The 22,046-nt window shown below is 53.5% G+C and overlaps 2 protein-coding genes and 1 long non-coding RNA gene across 8 annotated transcripts in view; 2 read left to right on the forward strand and 1 right to left on the reverse strand.

The window, feature by feature from the left end:
- The window catches only part of POMT2 (protein O-mannosyltransferase 2), a 47,717-nt gene extending 35,786 nt beyond the window's left edge, over window positions 1–11,931 (forward strand). For 2 of the 6 annotated variants that reach the window (XM_033850789.2, XM_019920288.3), the window contains exons 12-21: window positions 91–169; window positions 1,550–1,701; window positions 2,145–2,236; window positions 3,320–3,396; window positions 6,560–6,631; window positions 6,914–6,973; window positions 7,065–7,170; window positions 8,012–8,152; window positions 8,327–8,441; window positions 9,290–11,931. In XM_033850789.2, coding sequence (XP_033706680.1) covers window positions 91–169; window positions 1,550–1,701; window positions 2,145–2,236; window positions 3,320–3,396; window positions 6,560–6,631; window positions 6,914–6,973; window positions 7,065–7,170; window positions 8,012–8,152; window positions 8,327–8,441; window positions 9,290–9,395 — 1,000 coding nt within the window. In that variant the 3' untranslated portion in view covers window positions 9,396–11,931. The remainder of the gene's footprint in view (window positions 1–90; window positions 170–1,549; window positions 1,702–2,144; window positions 2,237–3,319; window positions 3,397–6,559; window positions 6,632–6,913; window positions 6,974–7,064; window positions 7,171–8,011; window positions 8,153–8,326; window positions 8,442–9,289) is intronic. The other 4 variants (XR_004525017.2, XM_073800179.1, XM_073800181.1 and 1 more) reach the window with 4 other exon arrangements.
- Window positions 4,025–8,029, reverse strand: LOC109547489 (uncharacterized). The gene is made up of 2 exons (XR_002173256.2): window positions 7,700–8,029; window positions 4,025–4,373 (listed from the first exon to the last, which is right to left on the reverse strand). It is a non-coding gene; the product is annotated as an uncharacterized lncRNA (long non-coding RNA).
- A 121-nt stretch (window positions 11,932–12,052) lies between the features above and the next one.
- On the forward strand, window positions 12,053–21,221 carry NGB (neuroglobin). Its single transcript, XM_033850798.2, has 4 exons — window positions 12,053–16,276; window positions 17,817–17,928; window positions 18,551–18,670; window positions 20,072–21,221. Exons 1-4 carry the CDS (start codon window positions 16,188–16,190, stop codon window positions 20,204–20,206), a joined length of 456 nt encoding a protein of 151 aa, XP_033706689.1. The 5' UTR covers window positions 12,053–16,187; the 3' UTR covers window positions 20,207–21,221.
- The last annotated feature ends 825 nt before the right edge of the window (window positions 21,222–22,046 follow it).

Genomic DNA, 22,046 nt, shown 5'->3' on the forward strand with positions numbered 1-22,046 from the left:
ACAGATGACTCTGAGTAGCCTTGGTAAAAGAAGAAACATTGCACATCTCTTTTCTTCAGGATAGTGGCACTTCTCTCTTTTAATTTCTAGGACTTCTCGGAACTTGCACAGTCACTACCACGAGGCCCCCCTGACCCGGAAGCACTATCAGGTCACAGGCTATGGCATAGTAAGTGAGCCACTCGAGTGTCAGCAGGATGTCAAAAACTGTGGGGCCTGGCTCAGGGCCATGTGGCGGAACACAGCCTCCCCAGAATTCTGGAATGTTCCTAACGATTGGCTGCACAGGGACTCTTAACATTTAGGAACTTTCTGGCTAGGCTTTTTGCTGTGGGAAAGGCAGCCTATGAAGTCTAATTGTTTCCATCTCTTGCCTCCCATAATTACCATGCCATTTTTATGTTCTGACACTTAATAAATGTCAAATATGAATACTGTAAGGGTCCCTTTTAAAATCATATTATACTTAGAAGCCACAGGGCCACAATATGACCCCAGATGAATATGCAAGTTTATCCTTTGCCAGATTCCAAATTCTCATTGGCTTTATTTTTTTATTTTTATTTTTTTTGCGGTACGCGGGCCTCTCACCGCCGCGGCCTCTCCCGTTGCGGAGCACAGGCTCCGGACGCGCAGGCTCAGCGGTCATGGCTCACGGGCCCAGCTGCTCCGCGGCATGTGGGATCCTCCCGGACCGGAGCACGAACCCATGTCCCCTGCATCGGCAGGCGGACTCTCAACCACTGCACCACCAGGGAAGCCCTCATTGGCTTTATTTTTAAGGATTACTTCCCTGTTCCACAGAGGGATATTGTCCCCATTGCTTTGGATTTTTACTGCCTTGGGGTGATGCAGTTAATAGAGGAAGCTCTATGAGTATTTATGGCTTGGGGAGTAATTTGAAAACAGAAACAACTAGTGGGAAAGTAGATTTATGACTATCTGTTACGTTCCCTTCCAAGGGCTTTGGTGCTTCAGTAAAGATTCTGGGTTCCTTAAGGTGGAATTCCCAACCCTCTTTCTACTTGCTCATCCCACATTATACTAGAGCCAAGACTCTGAACTTCATCTTTTTCTGGTGGGCATTTCCTGAGGAGAATTAGACACAACTGTCTTAATTTCCACAGTACGATATCTAGGCCAGACCTTTCTTCGATGAGTGAGTGTCCCCATGGCCACCAGTAATGGACGCAAATAGCCCAAATTTATTTCTGTTGGCACACGGTGATGTCTTGAGTTTAGTTTAAGGGCAAAAACATTTATTTAGAACTTAAACTCTAGTTCTGTAAAGTGAAGAATTAGACTTAAGGTTCGAGGAATTATACTACTTTTCTTGGTTGTAATCGCGAGTGCTGGGACAATGGCAGTCACTTGGTATATTTCTATGGCCCTCTTGTTCCCTTTCCCACCTCAGTCATTTAGGCCAGTTTGGTCTTTGGCCAAACTGTAACATGATGGCATCTGAAAGGGTGACCATCTCCCTTTTCTGATACGTCTTCCCTAAAGTCATCTTACTTTCTTTGTATTTTTTTCTTGATTTATGTGGCAGAATGGGACAGGAGACTCAAATGACTTCTGGAGGATTGAGGTTGTAAACAGAAAATTTGGAAACCGAATCAAAGTGCTGAGAAGTCGAATTCGCCTCATCCATCTGGTGACAGGTTGTGTCCTGGGCTCCTCGGGAAAGGTCCTGCCCAAGTGGTGAGTCTCTGGGGTTTTGATGTCCCATTAGTGGCTCATGCTTTTCCTTTCACACTACGAGTATACCCAAAACTTCCATTTCGCAGTGGTCGATGTTCACCTCAGGTTTGCTTTTTCTTTGGTGAATGGAGGGAGGAAAGGCATCAGGAGTTTTATGGAGCCCAGAGCTCCAGAGTTCCTCTGGTGTTTCGTGTGTTGTAATAGCTGAGCATTTGTACATCTGGCTTGGGATAACTCTCTGGATCTATGTCTCCTTCTAAAATGGGAATGTTGTGTGCTCGACTCCTCCTAGGATAGTTGTGGAATATAAAAGTGTGAGGCTGAAAAAAGCATGGCCACTGGGTTGGAAAGAGAGGGGCGCCGTAGATTGAAGAGCAGTTGGCAGTGTTACTCTCCGGTGGGTTTCAGGTCTTCTGAGAGACATCTGTGACTACTTTTCACAGGGGCTGGGAGCAGTTGGAAGTCACCTGCACTCCATACCTAAAGGAAACCCTCAACTCCATCTGGAATGTGGAAGACCATATCAATCCCAAATGTGAGTGAGGCCATGTCCTGGGCTGGCTCTGAAGGGAACATTTCTAAGTAACTCTCATCTTAGGAAAAGAAACCTTTACAGACTCTGCTGCCACTTTATCTTATTGTTGCCATTTTCTTCCTTTTTTAAACCTAATCTCTTCATATGAATTGTCTAGATAGGGAGCTCCTTTTTTCTCCCCACCCACTCAAACTTCCCATCCTCTTTAAACTCCTCTCCCTAAAGTGACCTATGACCTCACTCGGGGCCAGAGCTGGTTGTCTCTGGTCACTTTCCTTGCCTCCCACTGGATATGACTCTCTTGCCACCTATAATGCAGGTCCATCTGCTTGCCTCCTGGGCTATTCTATCCCCTCTGTGGTTACCTCCCCACCCTCAAGGCTTAGAGCAGGCCGGTTCTTTCCCTTTCTGCCCCTGTGTAGGCTCCTCCCCTCCCCACATCCAGCCCAGGCTTTTACAGAAAGCAATGGCTGCAGCCCTTGATCTGAGCCCCATATTTATACTACCAGGCTCCAACTGACATTTCCACTCCCGCGTCATCTTCAACTCAACGAGTGTCTGGATTCATCATCTGTCCTCTTAAGCCATCCCCTTCGCACTTCTGCTTGATTTCTCCTCTTCATGCTTCCCATTTCATTCTTTTTACCACCTAATTTAACCAACCAGCTAATTAACTAAGTAATTAAACAGCTCTTTGTTTAGATGCTGGGAGCCATGTGGGGCCCTGGGGACGCCTTGGTGAATGAGACAGGCTCGGTCCCTGTCCTCACAGCCCTGCCTCGTGGGGGAGCAGCATTTGAGGGAGCGGCGTCATGAAGGCTGATGGTGCCGAGGGCTGTGGGAGCTCCGGGGCCAGGGCTTTTCGTCTGTTGCCATTGCCTCCCTCAGAATATCTGCTGAGTGCTTAATACGTGCTCAGTGAATGATCGAGAATCCTTCTGTCCCCTCAACACTCTCACCTGCTGGTTAGCTTGTCAGGAAGGCTACACTCAGACCCTGACAGCAGTGTGGATACCATGGACAGACAGCCATGAGGAGCGGGTGTGTGAGAAAGGTTTACGCCTCTGTCATTTCTTTTTCTAGTGCCAAACATCAGCCTGGACGTGCTGCAGCCCAGTTTTCCTGAGATAATGCTGGAGGCCCACATGGTGATGATCCGGGTACTGTGGCCCCTTCCCATTTGGCGGCTTCTCTAAGAGCTCTTGGGCATCCACAGATTTGGATCATGGATCAGTAACCTTCGTATAGACCCACTGCCCCCTTGTGGAGGACTTAGTGTCTTCACCTATACTGGCTTACTTGGTCTTCAAAGGCATTGAATGGTGGTGGCGATGATGGTGACGGTAATGATGATGAACACTTATGTAGCTCTTATGTGCCAGGCACGACTCTAAGCACTGCACATATATTAACTTAATACTTATTACAGTCCTCCAGAGATTATCGTTCCCAGTTTACAGATGAGGGAATTGAGGCACAGAGGTTAAGGAACTTGCCCAGGGTCACACAGCTAAATGTAAGAGGTGGATCCAGGCCTTCAGAGTCAGTGCTAGTTACCACTACACTCCTCTGCCTCTAAGTGAGTCTCACATCTGTTGAAGTGGCAGAGCTCCTGAAAATCATAGTGCCCTTGGTTGAAAATCATGAGACACTGATAGGTGATTCCATCATATGAAATTAGGATTAGTTAGGATGAACAGCTAATTTGAGTGTGTTGTTTATATGCAGCATAAAATCCCAACCAAGAGCCCACTCAGGTTCCCAGACAGAAACAAACTGTTTAGGGGGCATGGTTGATTCATTTTAAGGTTTTAAAGACTCGTCGTTTGTACTGTCTATCGTTAGTAGCTGACAGCTGACATCAAAGGTTTAAGAACAACTGAGAGAAGAAATCTTTAAATTGAGAAAGTTCTACCTAGTAGCTTAAAGTTTCCTCTGTGAATTGGAAAAACCCTGATGCGGTTTTGATGTTGAGGGGGAAACCTCTTTACTTTGGCTTCTGGAAAACCGGTGTTCTGCAGGAACGATGTTTAAGAATCACGGTATCTCAAGCCAGGTTCGTGTATCTGTGCAGGATTGCAGAGAGGTGCAGCAGTTGTTATTTTTCCCCTGGTGAGCCATTGTCAATTGTTCTTTCCTGGAAGTGATTATGTAAGCAGTACTCAGTAAATATAGTTGACTTATTTCAACAGATTAAATTTAAAAATTCAAATTTTGTCATTTCTGCACATTGGGAGGTGATGAGTTGACAATAAGCAATCTCTGGGTACCTTCTTCTCTGACTCTCTGTTTGTAGCTGTCACTCTGGCCTGATGACATAGTTCTTTTGAATATGTGCCTGTCGGTCAAAATATCATTTTAGATCCGGGTAGAATTTTAAGACTAAGTCTAAATAAATAGTCTCGTTTTTTCTTTCATTATCTGAGAGGTAGAGTCAAAGAAGAAAAGGGACCTAAGGAACCTTTCTTATTCAACTGATGTAGAGTCAGGATGGGGAGAGAGATCAAAATTGTCTGGACTATAGAAACTGCAGGGGACAGGGCTTCTGCTATCTGAGCAGAGGGCCTAAGGCCTGGGCGGAGAAGGCTGCCCAGCCTGCTGAGGTTAGCTGGAATAAGCCCACTAGGCGTTAAGCACAGAGAACAATGTGCAGATACACATGCCTATAATGGTTACAGATTTTCCTTCCTTCTGTTTCTTGGTTTACTAAAGGAGCTGGATTTCTTAAGAGTTTAATGTGTAGGATGCCCTTGGCTTGGTATAGCTCTGGCTGGAGTGCCTGGGTTTGGGACTGGACTGGACTGGTTGAAGGAATTGATTGCCCTCAGCAGCTGCTCTGGGGTCCAGAATGATTCATTCTTCATTCCAAGGCCCTTCAGATGGCCATGATGGTTCAGGGGCTGTGCAGCTGACCCCTTTGGGCGTGACACCCCACTGGCTCTTTTAACCCTGGAGGACCAATCCAACCACTGTAGGGAGGCCTGCAAATGATTCTCAAGACCTCAAGGAGTTGGGTTAGTAAGGCACTGGGTTCTGGTTCACTGAACCAGACCTGGATCTTTCTTGGGCTAGGCCAGTGGTTCTCAACAGAGGGCGATTTTTGTCTCTGAGGGGATATTTAACAATGACTGGAGACATTTTTGGCTGGCGTCATGGAGGGCTAGGAATGCTTCTGGCATCTAGTGAGTAGAGGCCAGGGATGCTAAACACCCTACATGGCACAGGCCAACCCACACCAGAGACTTCTCCAGCCCCAAATGTCAATAGTGCCGAGGTGGAGAAACCCCAGCCTAACTCCTAGCACCTCACTTTTCTTCTCGGGAATGACTTCTCGGTCTGTCCTGATGATGAGGCTGACGCCATCCTGCTGGGTAGGATCCAGGATCCTGCCCCTTTTCCTTCTCGTTTCAGCAAAGGCCTGATTTTGCCATTTAGAGGCAGGTTGTTGGGTATTCTTGGCTGTTGGACTAAATGGGCTGTGTCTGGGTCCTTCAGGCTAAAGTGTGCATTCTCAACCAGAGCGCTATCGCTCCCAGGGGGCAAAATGTATTCTTGGAGGGTGGGAAAAAGAAAAAAAAGCCCTTAACTTTTTAATGTATAAAGCACAGGTGTTCCTGCATTATGTAAACAGATATACAGAATAGCTATGGTATTAAAGTGTCATGAGGGGACTTATTGTGGTGATTGTTTTGCAATATATACAAATATTAAATCATTATGTTGTATATCTGAAACTAATATGTTATATATCAATTATACCTCAATAAAAATTTCTTTAAAATGTCATGGTGGGGGAGTGTTTAGGGAATAGATGTCTTAAAAAGGTTGAGGGGGGGCAGGCAATAATGGGAAGAAACACTGAGAAACATTAGGCTAAAGTAACTTTTTCAAAGTCCAGGAACTTAGAGTTTCTGGGTTTGTGTTTGAGATTGGCCTTCCAAGGGAACAAGTGAGTCAGCCCTGATTTTCTGTGCCCCACCGCATCCTCTTGACACCTTATCCTTGGCCTGGAGACGGATATGTATTTTGTGCCTCTGGGAAACAAGTCTCTCATTCCTCTTTCTCTCGAGCAGAGAGGGTCTCAATGGACTGTCTTTGCTGGGACATGGAGGCTTGCTTGTTGGGAAAAGTAAGTCAGTTTTTGTAAGCAGGTGGGCAGTGACTGAGAATGAGCACCTGATTCTTCCCTGCAAGGGAAGGGGAGGGGAGAGGAGAGAGGGTTTCTCTTGACACCTGGCCACACATCAGATCCCCATCCCTCACGTTTCTGTCAGCCTTCTAGAGCTCTGCTTTGACTAGCTTTTCTTTGCCACTTTCCTGCAGGGGAACAATGGCCTCAAACCCAAAGACAACGAGTTCACGTCCAAACCCTGGCACTGGCCTATCAACTATCAGGTAGGGCCCGAGGCAAGAAAGAGGACGTTGAGATTTGGTGGATGTGGGGTGCGCTGGGGGCGCAGGGCGCGGCCTCGCATGGCTCGGGGTGGCCAGAGGCGGGCTCTGTCTTCTGCCCCGATTCGGATCAGCCTTCCCAGGGAGCTCCCGTAGAAGGCGCCCACTCCGAGCCTCCCGTCAGGGCTCCCTGTCTACGAAGGGTGACCCGTCTTCCTCCTCCTGGAACTCGTGCGGCTGGGAGGAGCTGAGCTCTGGGCCAGCAGTGCGTCCTCTGCTCCACAGGGCCTGCGCTTCTCAGGGATCAATGACACCGACTTCCGAGTGTATCTGCTCGGCAACCCGGTGAGTGCCCGCGCACCGCGCTTTGGGCCCTGAGCTGTGCCGGTGGAGAGCTGCTGCTTTCTCTCACCCTCCTGTTCTCGTTTCCCTGCAGGTGGTTTGGTGGCTGAATCTGCTGAGCATCGCCCTCTACCTGCTCTCAGGGAGCATCTTTGCTGTGGCTCTGCAGAGAGGGGCACGTCTGCCCGCCGAGGTTGAAGGTCAGGTCCCTGGGCTCTCCCGCCCTCCCACCTAGCAGTCAGGGAGCAGCCTGCACTCGGGGAGGGCCCGCCTGCTGATGGCCCTTCCTTTGCCTTTCCCTCCCCTTCTTCCCTCCTTTTTTGCTTTTTGGAACTCAGTCACCAAAAGCCCAGTGCTGTGTTAAACACTACATCCTCCCAACAACCCTATAAAGTAGCGTTTATTACTCCTGCTTTATGGATTAGGAAATCAAGGCACAAAGAGGTTAGGAAACTTGTCCCAGTAAAAGGGATAGAGCTGAGGTTCACACCCAAGCGGACTGAGTTCACAGCCTTCACTTTTGACCTCTATGCTCTATGCAGAGCTTCCCACCTTTTCTCTTCTGCTCCTTCCTCGTCCCATGGCCCTGTCCTCTAGTCACGTAGAGAGCAGCCCCCAGGCCGTGGGCCACAGCATCTGAGACATTCACACAGGCTCTCTCTGCCTCTGCAGCTCCGCGTCTGAACAGACATAGTCCCCGACCGCCCCCTCTCCCACCTCCGTCCTTACCTCTGCCCGCACCTCCGCCCCGTCTGCTGCTGCAAAGACCTGCATGACAGCAGAGATATGGGAGCTGGAGCTGGAGGCCAGGCTGCCTGCTGCTGGGGTTTGGTGCCCCTGCCGTGGGTGCCGAGGCCTCCCTGGGCCGGGTAGCAAGCAGTTGCTCCTCTCCTGCCAGCTGCTGTAGGATTGTTCAGCTTGGGCAGAGGAGAGAAGGAAGGCTTATGCAAGTCACACAGCAAGGAAGGGGCAGAGCTGGGCTAGACCAGGCTCTCTGCCCCCTCCCTGTCGGCTGACTGGGCTGTGCTGCTTGGGGCCCAGGGCTGTCCCAGGTCCTGCTGCAAGGAGGCGGGCAGCTCCTGCTGGGCTGGATGATGCATTACTTCCCGTTCTTCCTGATGGGCCGGATCCTCTACTTCCACCACTACTTCCCCGCCATGCTCTTCTCCAGCATGCTGACAGGTCAGCGCTGCCCTCCTGGGCCTGGGGAATGAGGGCGGGGCCGGGGAGGAGGCCACCATGGAGCGCCTGCGCTGGGGGGAGCCCTCTGCTTCCCTGACCTGGGGGGCTCCGTCTGCTGCCTCCCCAGAAGGCATCCTCTGCCAGACCGGTGCGAGGTTTCTCTTCCTTCCATAGGCCTTCTGTGGGACACACTCCTGCGGCTCTGTGCCTGGAGCCTGGCCTCCTTTTCTCTGGCTGGGCACGTACACACGCTGGGAATCCTGAGCCTGCTCCTGGGAATTGCATACAGGTGAGCACCCCCTGCACCTTGCATTGCTGCCCCCCAGCACTGAGGCCTCGGTCCCAGGTGCGTTTTAGGACCCCCTGGCATGCTTTTGAAGCACACTGGTATCCGGCTCCATCTCCAGAGGTTCTGATTCAGTTGAGCTCAATTTGGATCCTGTGGTCCAGCCACAGTTTTTAAAGCTCCCCACGTGACCCGAATGTGCAGCCAGATGGGCGAAGCACGGGCTACCTCTCTGCATTCTTTCCTCTTGCCAGTGGCTCCCAGCTTATGGACCACTCCGGCTCACGTGGGAGGGCGCCCCTCTTTAGTCACGTGGCTCCCAGCCAGAACAGCTCTCAGTGGGGTGAGGGAGCGGGTGGTGGAGGGGCGCCCGGGCTGTGGTGCGGCTCAGAATGACTAGGAGGGGGTGTCGTTTGGTAAGCCGCCCTCTTCCCCACCTCGCAGGCCTCACAGATCCGCGCTGAGAATCACTGGCCTTTAGGGGCGGCGGGGCAACATAAAAGCCTGAGCAGGGAATCGGGGGCCTGAGGCCCGGGAGCATTTCCACATTTTAACAAAAGGTCTGGGCCAGACAGTCCATGACCAGACCCTGGACTTCTCTGTCTCCTGGGCCTCTTGGGAAGAGCCCTTTCCCCCACTGGCATTAAGCCAGCCTCTTCCAAGTTCACAGCCTCTGGTATGGCCAGGTGGCAAACTCACGCAGACATGGTGACCAAAAGGGGTGGGTCTTGTAGGTAGAGAGGGTCCGATGAGCCCTGGCAGGAGGAGCTGAATCTCATGGGTCTGCAGGGCACCTCGCTCCACTGAGGCGGCAGGGCGCCCACTGCCTCCCCCTGGGTTCTCTCCCTCAGCTTCTACCTCTTCCATCCTCTGGCGTATGGGATGGTTGGTCCGCTAGCCCAGGACCCCCGAAGTCCGATGGCAGGACTAAGGTGGCTGGAATCATGGGACTTTTGAGGCCACTGCAAGGACTCCAGCCTGGGTCCAGGAACTTCCTGGGGACAGCCAGCTGTGGAGCCAGTCCCTGGACCCTCCCAGCTGTGGAGGAAGCTGCCTGAGGAGCCCGCGGAATTCTGCCACCTGCCAGGACCATGCCCTGGGAGCATACCCGGAGTGTAAGCCACTAGAGAGGGCCATGGCTCTGCTCTAACCACGGCCATTCCTCCGCTGGGGCTGGCTCAGCAACAGGCGACACATCTCTCAGGCCCGTTTCCCCAAGTCTGCAGCATGAGGAGGGATGAGTGTGCAAGAGGGTGGGTGTGAGCGTGTGGGGGAGTGTGCGTGTGAGGGTGCGTGTGTCCGTATACCTGCGGAAGCTAGACCGTGACTGTGGACAGCTGAGTGTCATAAACTCTAAGAAGTCGTCCAGGGCTACAGTAGTATTCTCTGGGGGTTTTTTCACACTGGATTTGGTTTGTAAGTTTCATCAAAAATTCTCAGACCTCCAAGAAGACTGAAAGCACTGACCCCACCTTGGGATGTCACCAAGGGCAGAGCAGATGGTATCGTCACGGCTGTGCTGCCCTCCTTCCCACAAATAAGCAAATACAGCTGAGGCCCCTGAGCTGGAGGGCCCGCCTCCCAGCTGCTTCCCCACGTGGCTGCTGCCGGAAAGTCTCCTCCGTGGCCGCAGGCGGCTGGACTTCTGCCTGCGATGTGCGCAGAGGACTGGGCCCCAGAGCGAGGCAGCTGAGGACTCACCAGCCCTGTTGGCCCTCCTCAGCCCTCGGTTCCTCGCTGTCTGAGAACGTCACGTCACGAGGTTGGTGGGAGGGGTGGCACCCTGTCCTTGGCTACTGTGTGTTCTCAGGCCCTGTGAGCCAGAGGTGATTTCTGGCTGCCCATCCCTTATCCTCTGCGTCCAGCCTGACTGTGAGGGTGGGCCCGATGCATTCTCCTGATTGCAGGGAGAGCCTTTGGGGCCCCTCTCTTAGCAGCTGAGGTGGATGTGTGGCAGCGCAGGGATGTGTGTGGTGCTGGGCTGGGGTCCCAGCAGGGCGTCGGGGTGTGGGCTGCCTTGGCCTTTCCGAGCTGGTGTTCCTGTCACTCACTAAGCTTTCCCCAGTTTTACTTCTCTAGTCCTCCCCTGCTGACAGCCCCCCTCCCTTTCACTTCATTTCATTTCCCTTGCTCTGTGTCACTGTCTCACCAATCTCTTTTTCCCCAAAGACCCAGAGCACCTAGAAATGCCTTGGAGCTTCTCCTCTCTACCACTCTGAAGCCCAAGCAGGAAGCTCAGAGCTGTTCCTTTTACTTCTTCCCCATATGAAAGAGATAAAGAAAACCCTTGGGTTAGCACTGAACAAACCCAAGGCCAGTCCTTCAGCCGTCCTCCGTCCTCCCAGTGCATGACAAAATATTATTTTGTCTCAGAGAACTGTCATGCTTCAAGGTTTAATGATGCATCTCTGCCACCCTCCATCTTCCCTCCTCTGTAGCCCCCACCAGCTCTGACAGGGTCAGAGCTCTTTAGAGCATCTTTGCTAGGCGGTTGCCACGGAGACTGGAAATTGGTCCCAAGGACAGGCTGCGCTACGTACTGGGTGGTGGGGAGGGAAGCTTCTGGCCATGCTCGGACGTTCAGACCAACCATCATTAAAGTTAATAGAGGAAATGCAGCAATGTCAAAAGCAAGGCAGTTTCGTTAATTAGATCTGGGGCCTGATGACCTCCCTTTCCCAGGGCTGCAGCCCTTTTGACTTCCCCCAGCAGGAAGCGCTGCCGGGTGCTGAGTCTGGGCTGCTTGCTTAATTGAATTTCTAGAAGGGAAGGAGAACTGGGATGGAGAACCTCCCGCTCTCCCCTCCTCCTCCGCTTCTCCCTTTCTCTCCCCCAGGCCAATTTCATTTCTTCTGAGCTGGGTGGGGGCAGCCATCTTGGTGGGCTCTCCTGGAGGTGGAACCCAGGAACCTGTGCTTGGCTCTTAGCAAAGAACAACAGCCCCACGATGACAACCGGAAGGTGGCTGATGTTCCCTTGTGCCTTATTTCCTAATAGGAACTTGTTGGAAGGGAGGTGCTCTGAAGGCAGCCACTCTGAGTGAGGGTGAGGAAGGAGAAAGCTCAGCCGGCTTCCTGCCCATCCCTCCCTCCTAATTTGGCCACACTGGGGACAAAAGTTTCCTTTGTCTCTTACACTGCTTTCCAAAGATGCAGAAGAACTGTCCGCCCACTCCCTCCTCTTCTTCCTTGCCCAGACTGGCAGACACTTCTCTGGGGACAAGGCCGCATGGGTTGATGCAGCTTCAGGTACTCAGGTTCTGTTGTTGGCAGATGCTGAGGAGAGGGGCTGTCGTGGTGGTGCTCTGAATATGGGCTCCAGCCCCCAGGAGCAGGCAGAATGTGACACGCCCCACAGACTTGCTGGCGGAGGAAGGAGACGTTTGTTAGCTCAACCTCCAGCCGGCTTCTTGAACCACATTTTATATTAAAAAAAAATTTCCACAGATAATCAGAGGCCGTTTACTTTTGTAATAAATAGCGCTTATTTTGAACGCCATGTTGTTCTTGTTGTACTTAATTGAACCTGACTTGCCCTCTGGCTCCCAGAAAGAAGAGAAGAATGTTTTGAGTGCAGGAACCATTCCATTGTGTCTGGAGTCTAAGGCCATTCTAATTCCAGCAGAGGCCCTGGGCTAGGCAGGCGAGCCTGATTACACCAGGGAACATTTAGGCCCTCTCATGGATAAGGTTACTTGAGTAATGTTGGTTGTTATTGTGATTTATTTAAACTTATTCTAAAATAAGTAGGAAGCTGGACCTTTTTCTCTTTTAACCTCCTCACACAAGTATAGAAAGGAATGAGAGAGAGTAACGGTTGTCCACTTCTGAGACAGCTGAGTGGCCCAGCATGGTAGCAGCAATGTCCATTCTGCTTACAAAGAGGCCCCCATCTTTTTTGTTTTGTTTTATTTTGGTTTGGTTTTTTTGTTTGTTTGGTTGGTTTTTGGCCGCACCATGCGGCCTGCGGGATCTTAGTTCCCTGACCAGGGATCAAACCCGTGCCCCCTGCATTGGAAGCACGGAGTCCTAGCCACTGGACCGCCAGGGAAGTCCTAGAGGCCCCCGTCTTGACAGGGGTCACCTGTTATCAGGAGTCATGTTAAGGGTCCAAAGGAGGTAAGAGCTGACATGTTTTAGACAGAAGCTGAGGGAGGAGAGGAGTCCATTGCACTGTGAAACTGGGGATCTTCTGGGCTGTCTGACCAACCTCCTTCTTAGGACCGAGAGTAGCTGGAGGTGGAGAGGGGATCGTGCAGATCCTCAGGAGACGGAACTGCCGCGGACAGGAAGGTTAGAGAAGGACCAGATGCTGCTTGACGCACAGCTTAGTTTACCAGCTCATGATGCGTCTGTGACACTGAATCCTCATAAAGGCCCAGTGAAGTCCGTGCCGTTTTTGTCCCCATTGCACCCAGGAGAGATTCAGTTAATTGCCTGGTTAGTAAATAGCAGAGCCAGGACTGGGTGCCGAGTTGGGCTTTTTCTGCTTCTCCAGCCTGGTCCTGGGACTAGGAGTGCCTGCCCAGGACAACCTGGATCCCCTGCGGAAAAGGCTTAGATCAGCACGTTGCTTTGTACCTTCTGCCTAAAGCATTGATAGCTCATCCAGGGCCCAGTGTTTCCTGGTGCACCCAGACCCTGATTTGTAGTATATGCCAATTTTCATGGTGTATATACTCCACCATGGCCTCTTTCAGGCTACCAGCCTGATGTTCCTGAATGAGAAGCCGGAAAGGTGAGCTCAGTTGTCTGTCACAAGCCATCTGAGAGCCAGCTCTGACACACCTTTGACCCAGACCCAGTGATCCGGGCTTGGTCTGAACTTTGGGCACAGCTCTTGGGCACAGTCCGTTAGAGTGAGGAAGGCAGTGGAGCACGGAGGCCCACTGGAGGGGCCAGGGTCAGTCCAGAGGTCAAATCCTGGCCCTACCACTGATTAGCTACGTGACCTCGGGCCAGTTACTTAGCTTCATTGCCTCCATTTCCTCAACAGTAAAACAGGCTATAATAAATAGGGTCTACTTCGCAGAGTTATTATGAGAATGAAAAAAGTTATTATGAGAATGATGCAAAGTCCCTTGCACAGTGTCTGGACATGGATGCCCAATAAAGGCTAACCCTTTACTGTTGGTGATAAGTCGGCCTCAGTGACAGCACTGGCTCTAGAACAGCACTTGAACCCTCTCCTCGATTAGAACCTCCTGCCCAAGTTGTGGCCAGATGCCAGGGAGGGGAGCTCCGGTGACTTTCCCCCAGCCCCTCAAATGTGGAGTCAGACCCTCTGTCTCCTGGCTGGAAAACACCACGCTGACTGCTTAGACCCAGCCAGGTTCTTGGGCCTTTTCACTAAGGGGAGTGGAGACTGGAGTGCACTCAGCTCTCTCCTCCTACCTCCTGGCTCTAGAAAGGCAGAGTGAGTGCTGGCTTCACCACTTACTAGCTAAGGCCATCAACTCATTAACCTATCAGACTCCAGACCCTGCCCAAAGGAGAAAACAGGCAGGGAGGGTCCTGAGTGTAGACTGTTGGCAGGAAGTGCAAACTGGGTGGCGTGGGAAGCCTTAGACAAGCCAGGTGGCCTGGAGCACTGGGCATCTGGGCACTGAAAGGTAAAGGTCGCCAGAGATATACGTGGTTTTCTCCTGTGACCTGCTGACCTGGCTGCAGGGCCATGGGACACCAACCTGGGAGTCCAATCCCTGAGCACCCCGGCCTTCTCCCTTCAGCCCCCAGGCCCTTTGTGTTCTCACTTGGGGATCTCCTGGACTCCTTAGGACACAAGCCAGGCTGCCTTACAGCTCTGCTCCCCTGCTCCAGCCCAGAGCCCCCTGAGATGCGGGGAGGGATGGGGAAGAGAGGAATAGGGTCATATTCCTATATTATTAGCTAAATTCCTAATAGCTCTAAACTCTCGAGTCCCCGGAAGAGGGAGGGCAGCGGGATGGTCACCGGGCTCGGCTGGGAGCAAGAAAGAGGAGTTCTGCTGAGGCCCTCAGTCCTGACGGGGGACCAGCAGGAGAAGTTCTAGAAGGCAAAGATTCAACACTTCAGGCCTAGCACAGGGTTGGGCACGGAGCCTCAGCCTGTTCGTGACCCAAGGCCCCAGCACACTCACCTTGTACCCAGGGACCGGAGGCGGGCTGAGAGGCTCCTGGAGACCTCTCTCCCAACCCCTCCATACAGCTTAGGAAACGGAAAAAGAGAGGTGGGCAGACTGAGAGGAGACAGGCTCAGAGACTTGACATAATGAAAGGTAAATGAGGGTCTTGCTCTTCAAAACCTGGGCCACTGGAACTGGGCTGGGGCCTGAGGAACTTTCATGCTTGAAAGAGAAAGGTTTAGGACTTCCCCGGTGGCGCAGTGGTTAAGACTCTGCCTGCCAGTGCAGGGGACACGCGTTCGAGCCCTGGTCCGAGAAGATCCCACATGCCGTGGAGCAACTAAGCCCGTGCGCCACAACTACTGAGCCTGCGCTCTAGAGCCCACGAGCCACAACTACTGAGCACACGTGCCACAACTACTGAAGCCTGCACGCGTAGATCCCATGCTCTGCAACAAGAGAAGCCACTGTTGTGAGAAGCCCATGCACTGCAACGAAGAGTAGGCCCTGCTTGCCGCAACTACAGAAAGCCCGTGTGCAGCAACGAAAACCCAATGCAGCCAAAATAAATAAATAAATTTATATTTTAAAAAAAAGAAAGAGGTTTAGGTCTAATTGACTTCACACCCTGAATGGCAAACATGAGATCCTGTATCCTGAACTTCAAATTAAAGAAATAAATAGTACTTCTATCTAAACATTTACAAAAGTCTATTAAAAATCGCTGAATAGTAGAATGTTCTAGCGTAACTCCGTTAATGTCCAAGTAGTGGAATGCTCACAGCTGCTGCATCCAAGACCCCACCCTGGCCAAGCAGAGCTGGGTTTAGAACCTGAGCTGACAAATTTCTAAAGATGGCAGCTGACAGATTTCTCAAGAAAACCCAGGCCTGGCTGGAAATGGCTGTGGTCTTGGCCCTGTCCCTAAAGCTGAGAGTCCTGGTGGTCCCCAAATGTCACAGGGTGCCCCAGTCATACCCAGAACTAGGGCAGACCTCCTCCCCCCGTTCCCTGGCTTCTGCCTTGTCACACAGGTAGGCGCCCTGGCATTCTCTGGCCCACCTTGGGGCATAGGGAAGGGGACCCTGTAGCAAGGGATCAGATGCCTCCAGGCAGTGTTTGAGTGGGGCTCTTGGAGAGGTGGCTCTCGCAGAGCTTACCTAAGAGGATCAAATTGAACTCCTTGCCCTAACTAGGGAGTGTCACCAGATGAGAAACTGAGGTCCCAAGAGGCTCGACGATTTCTGCAAAGCTCTGAAGCCCGGTCGTTTCCCAGGCCACCGGGTCATCCCCGGCCGGAGGCAGTTGCCCAGAGATGCACGTCCGTAAGGACGAGAGGAGGGCGGGGGCGCGGTTGCTTTAAAGCGCCCCAGCCCGGGCGGCGGGGGGCGGGGCGCTCTCGGAGCCGTGGGGTGCAGGGCGCAGCGGCCGGACCGGGGTCCCCGGAAGCGCCAGCGGGGCAGGCCCGGCGGGGGGGCTCCTCCACCTGGGCGGGGAAGGAGCGGTTGCAGGACCCCGCCCGGCCGAGGCGCGGGGGCCGTAGGAGGTGCCGACTGGCCGCGTCGCCGCGGAGATGGCGCGGCACGTGCGGTGACGGTGCCCGCGCCCCGAGGGTCCCAGCCTAGCGCCCCGCGTCCCCGGGCGAGCATGGAGCGCCCGGAACCCGAGCTGATCCGGCAGAGCTGGCGGGAGGTGAGCCGCAGCCCGCTGGAGCACGGCACCGTCCTGTTCGCCAGGTGAGGGCGGCCCGAGCGCCCCCGGGGTGCGGGTACTGGGGTGCCTCGCCAGGAATGGGTTCGAGGCGGCTGAGCTGGCGCCGGAGGAGGGAAACTAGCCCGCTGCTGGGGCGCTGGGGCGCCTCCAGATGTGCGCCAGAGGAGCGGCGCAGGGCGACGGGTGGCGCGGCCCCTGCTGCTCTTCCCGCGGCGGTGGCCCGTCTTGCGAGCCAGCACGCCCCGCTCTCTATGGGGCTCTCTGGGTGCCGGACAGGGTCCGCTCCGGCGGACCTCCTTATACTTGGGCCAGCGGCCTCCGGTCCCCACACTGCACCCCCTCCCTGGCTGTGTGCCTCCTGAGTGGTCTTTTCTTGGGTGGTGACTGCAGGGGTGCCCACTGCTGCCCATACGGGTAGACTGGGGTGTCCCGAGGGCTTGTGTGGGGAGGGTGTACTGGGCGCCTGGCCTGCAGAGCACAGGGTCTGGGCCGCAGAAGTGTGAGCTTCCAGCAACAGGAGAATAAACCTTTCTGAGGAAAGGACTGGGCTAGGACCAGAGGACTGCCAGGGAAGGGATGACAGGTGCCCAGTTCTCACCACTAGAGAGAGGGGTAAGGGAGTGTGCAGACCCCAAAGGGGAAGGGGAGGCCAGTCTTCAACCGCAGCTTGAGGGTGTCTAGGTAACCCCTCTGCCATCACCAAAGAGGCAATGCTACCTCACCATGGTTTTTCAGGAGCCTTGGCTCCCTAAGCCAGCCCAGAACTTCTGAAGAGGCTTTCGCAAAACCTCCCCCAAACAAAAAGGGAATAAATTTGCAGTTACACAAAACCCCAGTGGCTTTCCCAGATGTGGCTGAGAGCTTCTGCTTGTGCCTCCCAGCTTTCCCCCAACCCACTGTTTTCTCAGGCACCCTCTGTGGCTCTGCTACTCCTAAGCTGTGTGACCTTAGGCAAGTTACTTAACCTCTCTGGGCTTCTGTTTCCTCCTCTATAAACTTGGGATAACAGTTACACCCACTGCTTAGGATTGTGAGGAATACATGAGTTAACCACGTGTAAAGTACTCAATTCTCAGTAAGTGTAAGGGGTTCTATATACTATAATTATCATTGCTGGCCCAAGCCCTCTTGGGCATGATGACATTGGGAGGTTCTGACCCAAGAATGGGAGGGAGGGAGAGGGATAGAGGCAGAGAGGGGGGTGGGTGGGGAGAGAGGGGGAGATAGGGAGAGAGAGAGGTTTTCTTTTCTCCAGGCTTCCTGTTTGAGAACCCCTTCCTGTCCCAGTCCACACCCCTCAATGGTTTATGCAGGGGCTACCCTATGCCAGGTCGTATGAGAGGCCTGGGGACACATTGTTTTTTCCAGGATGCCACTTCCAGGTTGTGGAAGAGGTGAGAGAGGGGCACCGGCAAAGCTGGCCAAGGGGTGCGTGCTAGGTTGGAGGGTGTGCTATAGTTCACAGCCAAGGCTCTGCCCACCCTCTCCTGCTGCTGGGCAGCCAGGGCCCATGGAGCCTGCAGGGGCAACACCCCAGGGCTGACACCGGGCCTCCACCCACAGGCTGTTTGACCTGGAGCCGGACCTGCTGCCCCTCTTCCAGTACAACTGCCGCCAGTTCTCCAGCCCGGAGGACTGCCTCTCTTCCCCTGAGTTCCTGGACCACATCAGGAAGGTGAGGGGTGGGCGGAGCACCTTCCTGGGAGAGAACGAGGAAGTCGGGAGAGTTACTTCGTTTCCTGCCCCAGCCCTGGTCTTAGCCCCTCCTTCTGCTCCCTCCTGTCAGAGGCATCTGCCCCTTTCCCTTTGCGCTGAGCTGGGCAGAGTTTGGGGCACCCGAGTCAGCCTCCTCCCCCACCCTGTTCTCAGCCAGCTGCTCCCAGCTCTGCCATTTGCCCTTGGCCTTGTCCCCTGGCTCCTGTAGGTGGTGTTGGCGCTGATCCATCAGGGGCCATCTGCCTGTGAAAACCAAGCTGGGGTTTTCTTAGAGGCTGGCGACTCTCAAAGGGCCTCCGTGTCCCCTCGTCCCAGGAGGACAACACTGTCCAGCAGGTGTGTTTAGGGCTTTGAGCCCCTCAGAAGAGAGCAGCTTCCTCCATGGTGTAACATTAGTAGTTTGGCCACCATATGTTGAGCGCCTACTGTATGCAGACGCAGGCTGCCTTTCGTCTCTGATACTGGAAAACTGAGGGTCCTCTCTTCCTTCTGGTTGGGACCCCCAGGTTCTGGATTATGGTCGTGAGTGGGGATGGGGAGTTGCTCTGGTCTCTCTTTCACCACCACCTTGGCCTTGGCAGGTGATGCTCGTGATCGATGCTGCGGTGACCAATGTGGAGAACCTGTCCTCGCTGGAGGAGTACCTTGCCAGCCTGGGCAGGAAGCACCGGGCAGTGGGTGTGAAGCTCAGCTCCTTCTCGGTGGGTAAAGGGGCTCTTTCTCTCTCCAAAGCTCCTGGCCTGAGGCCACCACTCTCTCCCAGGCCTCTCCTGTCCACCTGTTCATCCTTCCCACGCCTATACCCTCAGATGACCGGGGCTGGGGCATGCATTGTTAGGTACTTGCTGTGTGACCCTGGCACTGCCTTGACCTCTCTGAGCCTCCAATTTTTCTTCTCTGGTATGGTTTCCCTCAGAACCATAGGAAGTGAAGGAGCCTGTGGGATTAGCTGGTCTGCTCAGTTTTATATTGCTGTGTATGAAACCATCCCAGAACAGCCTGGCTTAAAACAATGATTTCTGATTTCTCTGGGCTCAGTTGAGCGGTTCTTCTGTTCCACGTGCTGTGGCTGGAGCCACGCGTGCACTGCATTCAGCTGGGAGCTCAGTTGGGGCTGGAATGTCCAAGATGGCCTGTCATCCTTTGGGACCTCTCTCCGTGTGGCCTCTTATTGCTCAATAGTCTAGCTGAGATTCTTTACAGAGTGGCACCTGAGTTTCTAGAGGGAGTGTTTCAAGAGGACAAGCCAGCCTCTGCATGCTAATGTCCCATTTGCCAAAGCCAGTCACACAGATGAGCCCAGTGTCAAGGGTGTGAATCCTTGAGGTGTGGCTCACTGGGGACCCTGACCTGACAGCCTACCACACAGTCACCTTGCCAGACGTATGCACCTTGAGGAAGGCACTGAGTTTGTCTTGTCATTTTCTCCATCCCCAGCACTAGCACGGTATCTGGTATTTAGTGCATATTCAGTAAATATTTGTGGAATAAATAAACTGTATTTTATAATTACTAATAAAACATGAGAACCGTTATTATTGCTGAAGACTTACTGTGTGTAGATGCTGTGCTAAGAGCTTTTCATAGATGATTTCATTTAATCATCCCAACAATCTGATGAGTTGGAAGTTTTACATTCCCTGTTTTACTGATGAAGCATCTGAGGCTCAGAGAGGTTACCTAACTTGCTCAAGGTCACACAGCTCATAAGTAGTAGAGTCAGAAAGTGAACTCAGGTTCATCTCAGGTTGCAGAGCCTGGACTCTTAACATCATGACTGCTGTCTTGCAGAGGAGGAAACAGGCCTGGAGGCAATGACTTTGCTTGGTCTGAGCTGGAGGTCCCAGGCAATGCCTCGGCTCCACTCATGGGGTGGTTGTGAGGCTGGGAGTGGAGTGAAATGCTTTGTTCACTTTAAACCCTCACCTTTAAGGTGTACACAAGGATTGGGGCAGAATCCTGCTCAGGAAGCATGGACCCCCGTGCAGGTGAGAAGAAAAGCCCAGGAGTCCTTACCAGCCCCAAGCCTCAGTTTTCTCACCTGTGGAATGAGGGCACGCCTTCCTGCCTTTGGGAATGACAGGTGCCCCTTGCCTCTGCAGACGGTGGGTGAGTCCCTGCTCTACATGCTGGAGAAGTGCCTGGGCCCTGCCTTCACACCAGCCATGCGGGCTGCCTGGAGCCAGCTCTACGGAGCCGTGGTACAGGCCATGAGTCGTGGCTGGGATGGCGATTAAGAGGCAGCCCTGCCCAGCGGCCTCCACCTGGTGGCCCCTGACGGTCTGTGTCTACCTGTTGGTCTGTGTCCATTGTAGCCCAGGCTCCCTTAGGCCTCCCTGCATCATGGTCCTTGTCCCCTGGGCCATGCCAGCGAGGTGATGGAGCAGGGCTGCGTCTCAGTCTCCCTCACCCCCAACTGCAGACGGTGGCTTTTCCTTAGAAAGGGGCCTTCGGATTTCCTTGAATTTCCAGTAGCTTCCTCCCTGCCGGCCTTCTTTCCTCTGCAGCCTCCCCTCTTCTTCCAGGAGGAGGAGCAGCGTTTTGGTAGCAGAGGTGGCACGGACCCAGAGGGTATGGGGTTTGAGGGAATGGGCTTTTCTGTCACCCTCCCTTCCCAGGCGAGCCTGGGCCAAGCGGGGCAGTGGCGCGGCTGAGCTTCGGGCAGCTTCCCAGCTTGCCTGCCTTCAGTGCTTTTCTCTCCCAGGGGTGTTTGCTTTTCTCAAGGAAAGAGGTGGGATAGCTTCAGCCTTCATGGTGGAATCACGGGCAGCAGGAGCAGGGGGCCAGGAGAGCTGCTGAGGAAGGGAGACCTGGCTCCGTGATGGGGCTTATCTGCCCACTCACGTGCCACCCGACAGAGTAGTTTTTCTTTTGTAGTGTCTGGTGGGAGCGCCCCTATTATCGCTCTGTAAGAACCAGCCAGCCAGCCAGGGTGGGGCGAGGCTGCGGAAGGGCAAGGAAGGAGGAGGGCTTCATTCCCAAGAGACCTGACTCCCAGCGGCTCTTGGTCACCCCGGACCCCGTCAGACGCTGAGTCTCATTTCCCTCACCAGCCTTTCTGCCTCTGCCCATACCGATGGCAGGTCCACAGACCCCCGTATTTAATACCTGCTGTGTGCCTGTAGTTAGCTGGATGGATAGAAGACAAAGCTGCAGGAGAGGCCCCCTGCCCTCGCCCCGAGCTGTCTCCACTTTTATCTTCTGCTGTGTGCTGTGGTTGTATAAACTTATGAGAAATAAACCTATTTTGTGTGCCCCTCTGACCCGCTGGGACTGGTGTTTTCTTTGGTGTTGGCTTGTGGCCAGATGAAGATGCAGGGCGGTGGATGTAGGACAGGGTGGGAGGATGGGTTCAGCAGGGCCAAGGCCAGAGTGGGTGGAAAAGTAGGAAAAGGTGTGGGGAAGCCAGTGGCCGAGATGGAGCCAGGGGTCTGTGGTGGAAACTGACTGGCAGGGTACACAACTGGACTACATTTCCCAGCGTCCCTTGCATTTAGGTGGGCCATGTGACTGAGTTCTGGCCAATGGAATGTGTGGACATGTATACCACTTCCAGACCTGGTCCCCACAAACTCCTGCATGCCCCTCTGTGCTCTGTCATCCTTCCACCAGCTTGATGCAGACCTCACAGTGACCTTGAGGGCCACGCATTGAACGTGGCAGAGTCACAGGTGGAAGGAGCTGGGTCCCTGAATCACTGCTTGGAGGAGAGCACCCACTAATCGGAAGTGCCTTGCAGGGTCCAAGTACTTCTCCAGCATGTAGAGCAGGGGCTCACCGATTTTGAATTTTACAGGAAAGAGACATAAACTTCTACTGTGTTTGTGCCATTGTGCATTTGGGGGTTGGTTTGTTACAACATATACCCACACTAGTCCAGAGTCTGAAGCAGTTCACTGCTCAGGGGTCTGGGAGCCCACCTGCTGGTGGACAAGGTGAGGCCCGGGATCGAATGCATTAGGTGCCAGGACAGCAGCACCAAATCTTGCAGTGTTTCTGAGGAAAGTTTCTAGATCCTCTTGGCAGGGGTAGGTGCCAATCCCAGGGAGGTCTTTTTAAGGAGACTAAACGTGATAA

Source organism: Tursiops truncatus, chromosome 2 (assembly GCF_011762595.2).
Source record: "Tursiops truncatus isolate mTurTru1 chromosome 2, mTurTru1.mat.Y, whole genome shotgun sequence".
NCBI lineage: Eukaryota > Metazoa > Chordata > Mammalia > Artiodactyla > Delphinidae > Tursiops > Tursiops truncatus.

Excerpts from the sequence above, each read along its gene's own strand:
- NGB (XM_033850798.2), top strand. The coding sequence starts at position 16,188 with ATGGAGCGCCCGGAACCCGAGCTGATCCGGCAGAGCTGGCGGGAGGTG. Across the intron at positions 17,929-18,550 it reads TCCTGGACCACATCAGGAAG|GTGATGCTCGTGATCGATGC; the intron begins GTGAGGGGTGGG and ends TGGCCTTGGCAG. Across the intron at positions 18,671-20,071 it reads TGAAGCTCAGCTCCTTCTCG|ACGGTGGGTGAGTCCCTGCT; the intron begins GTGGGTAAAGGG and ends TTGCCTCTGCAG.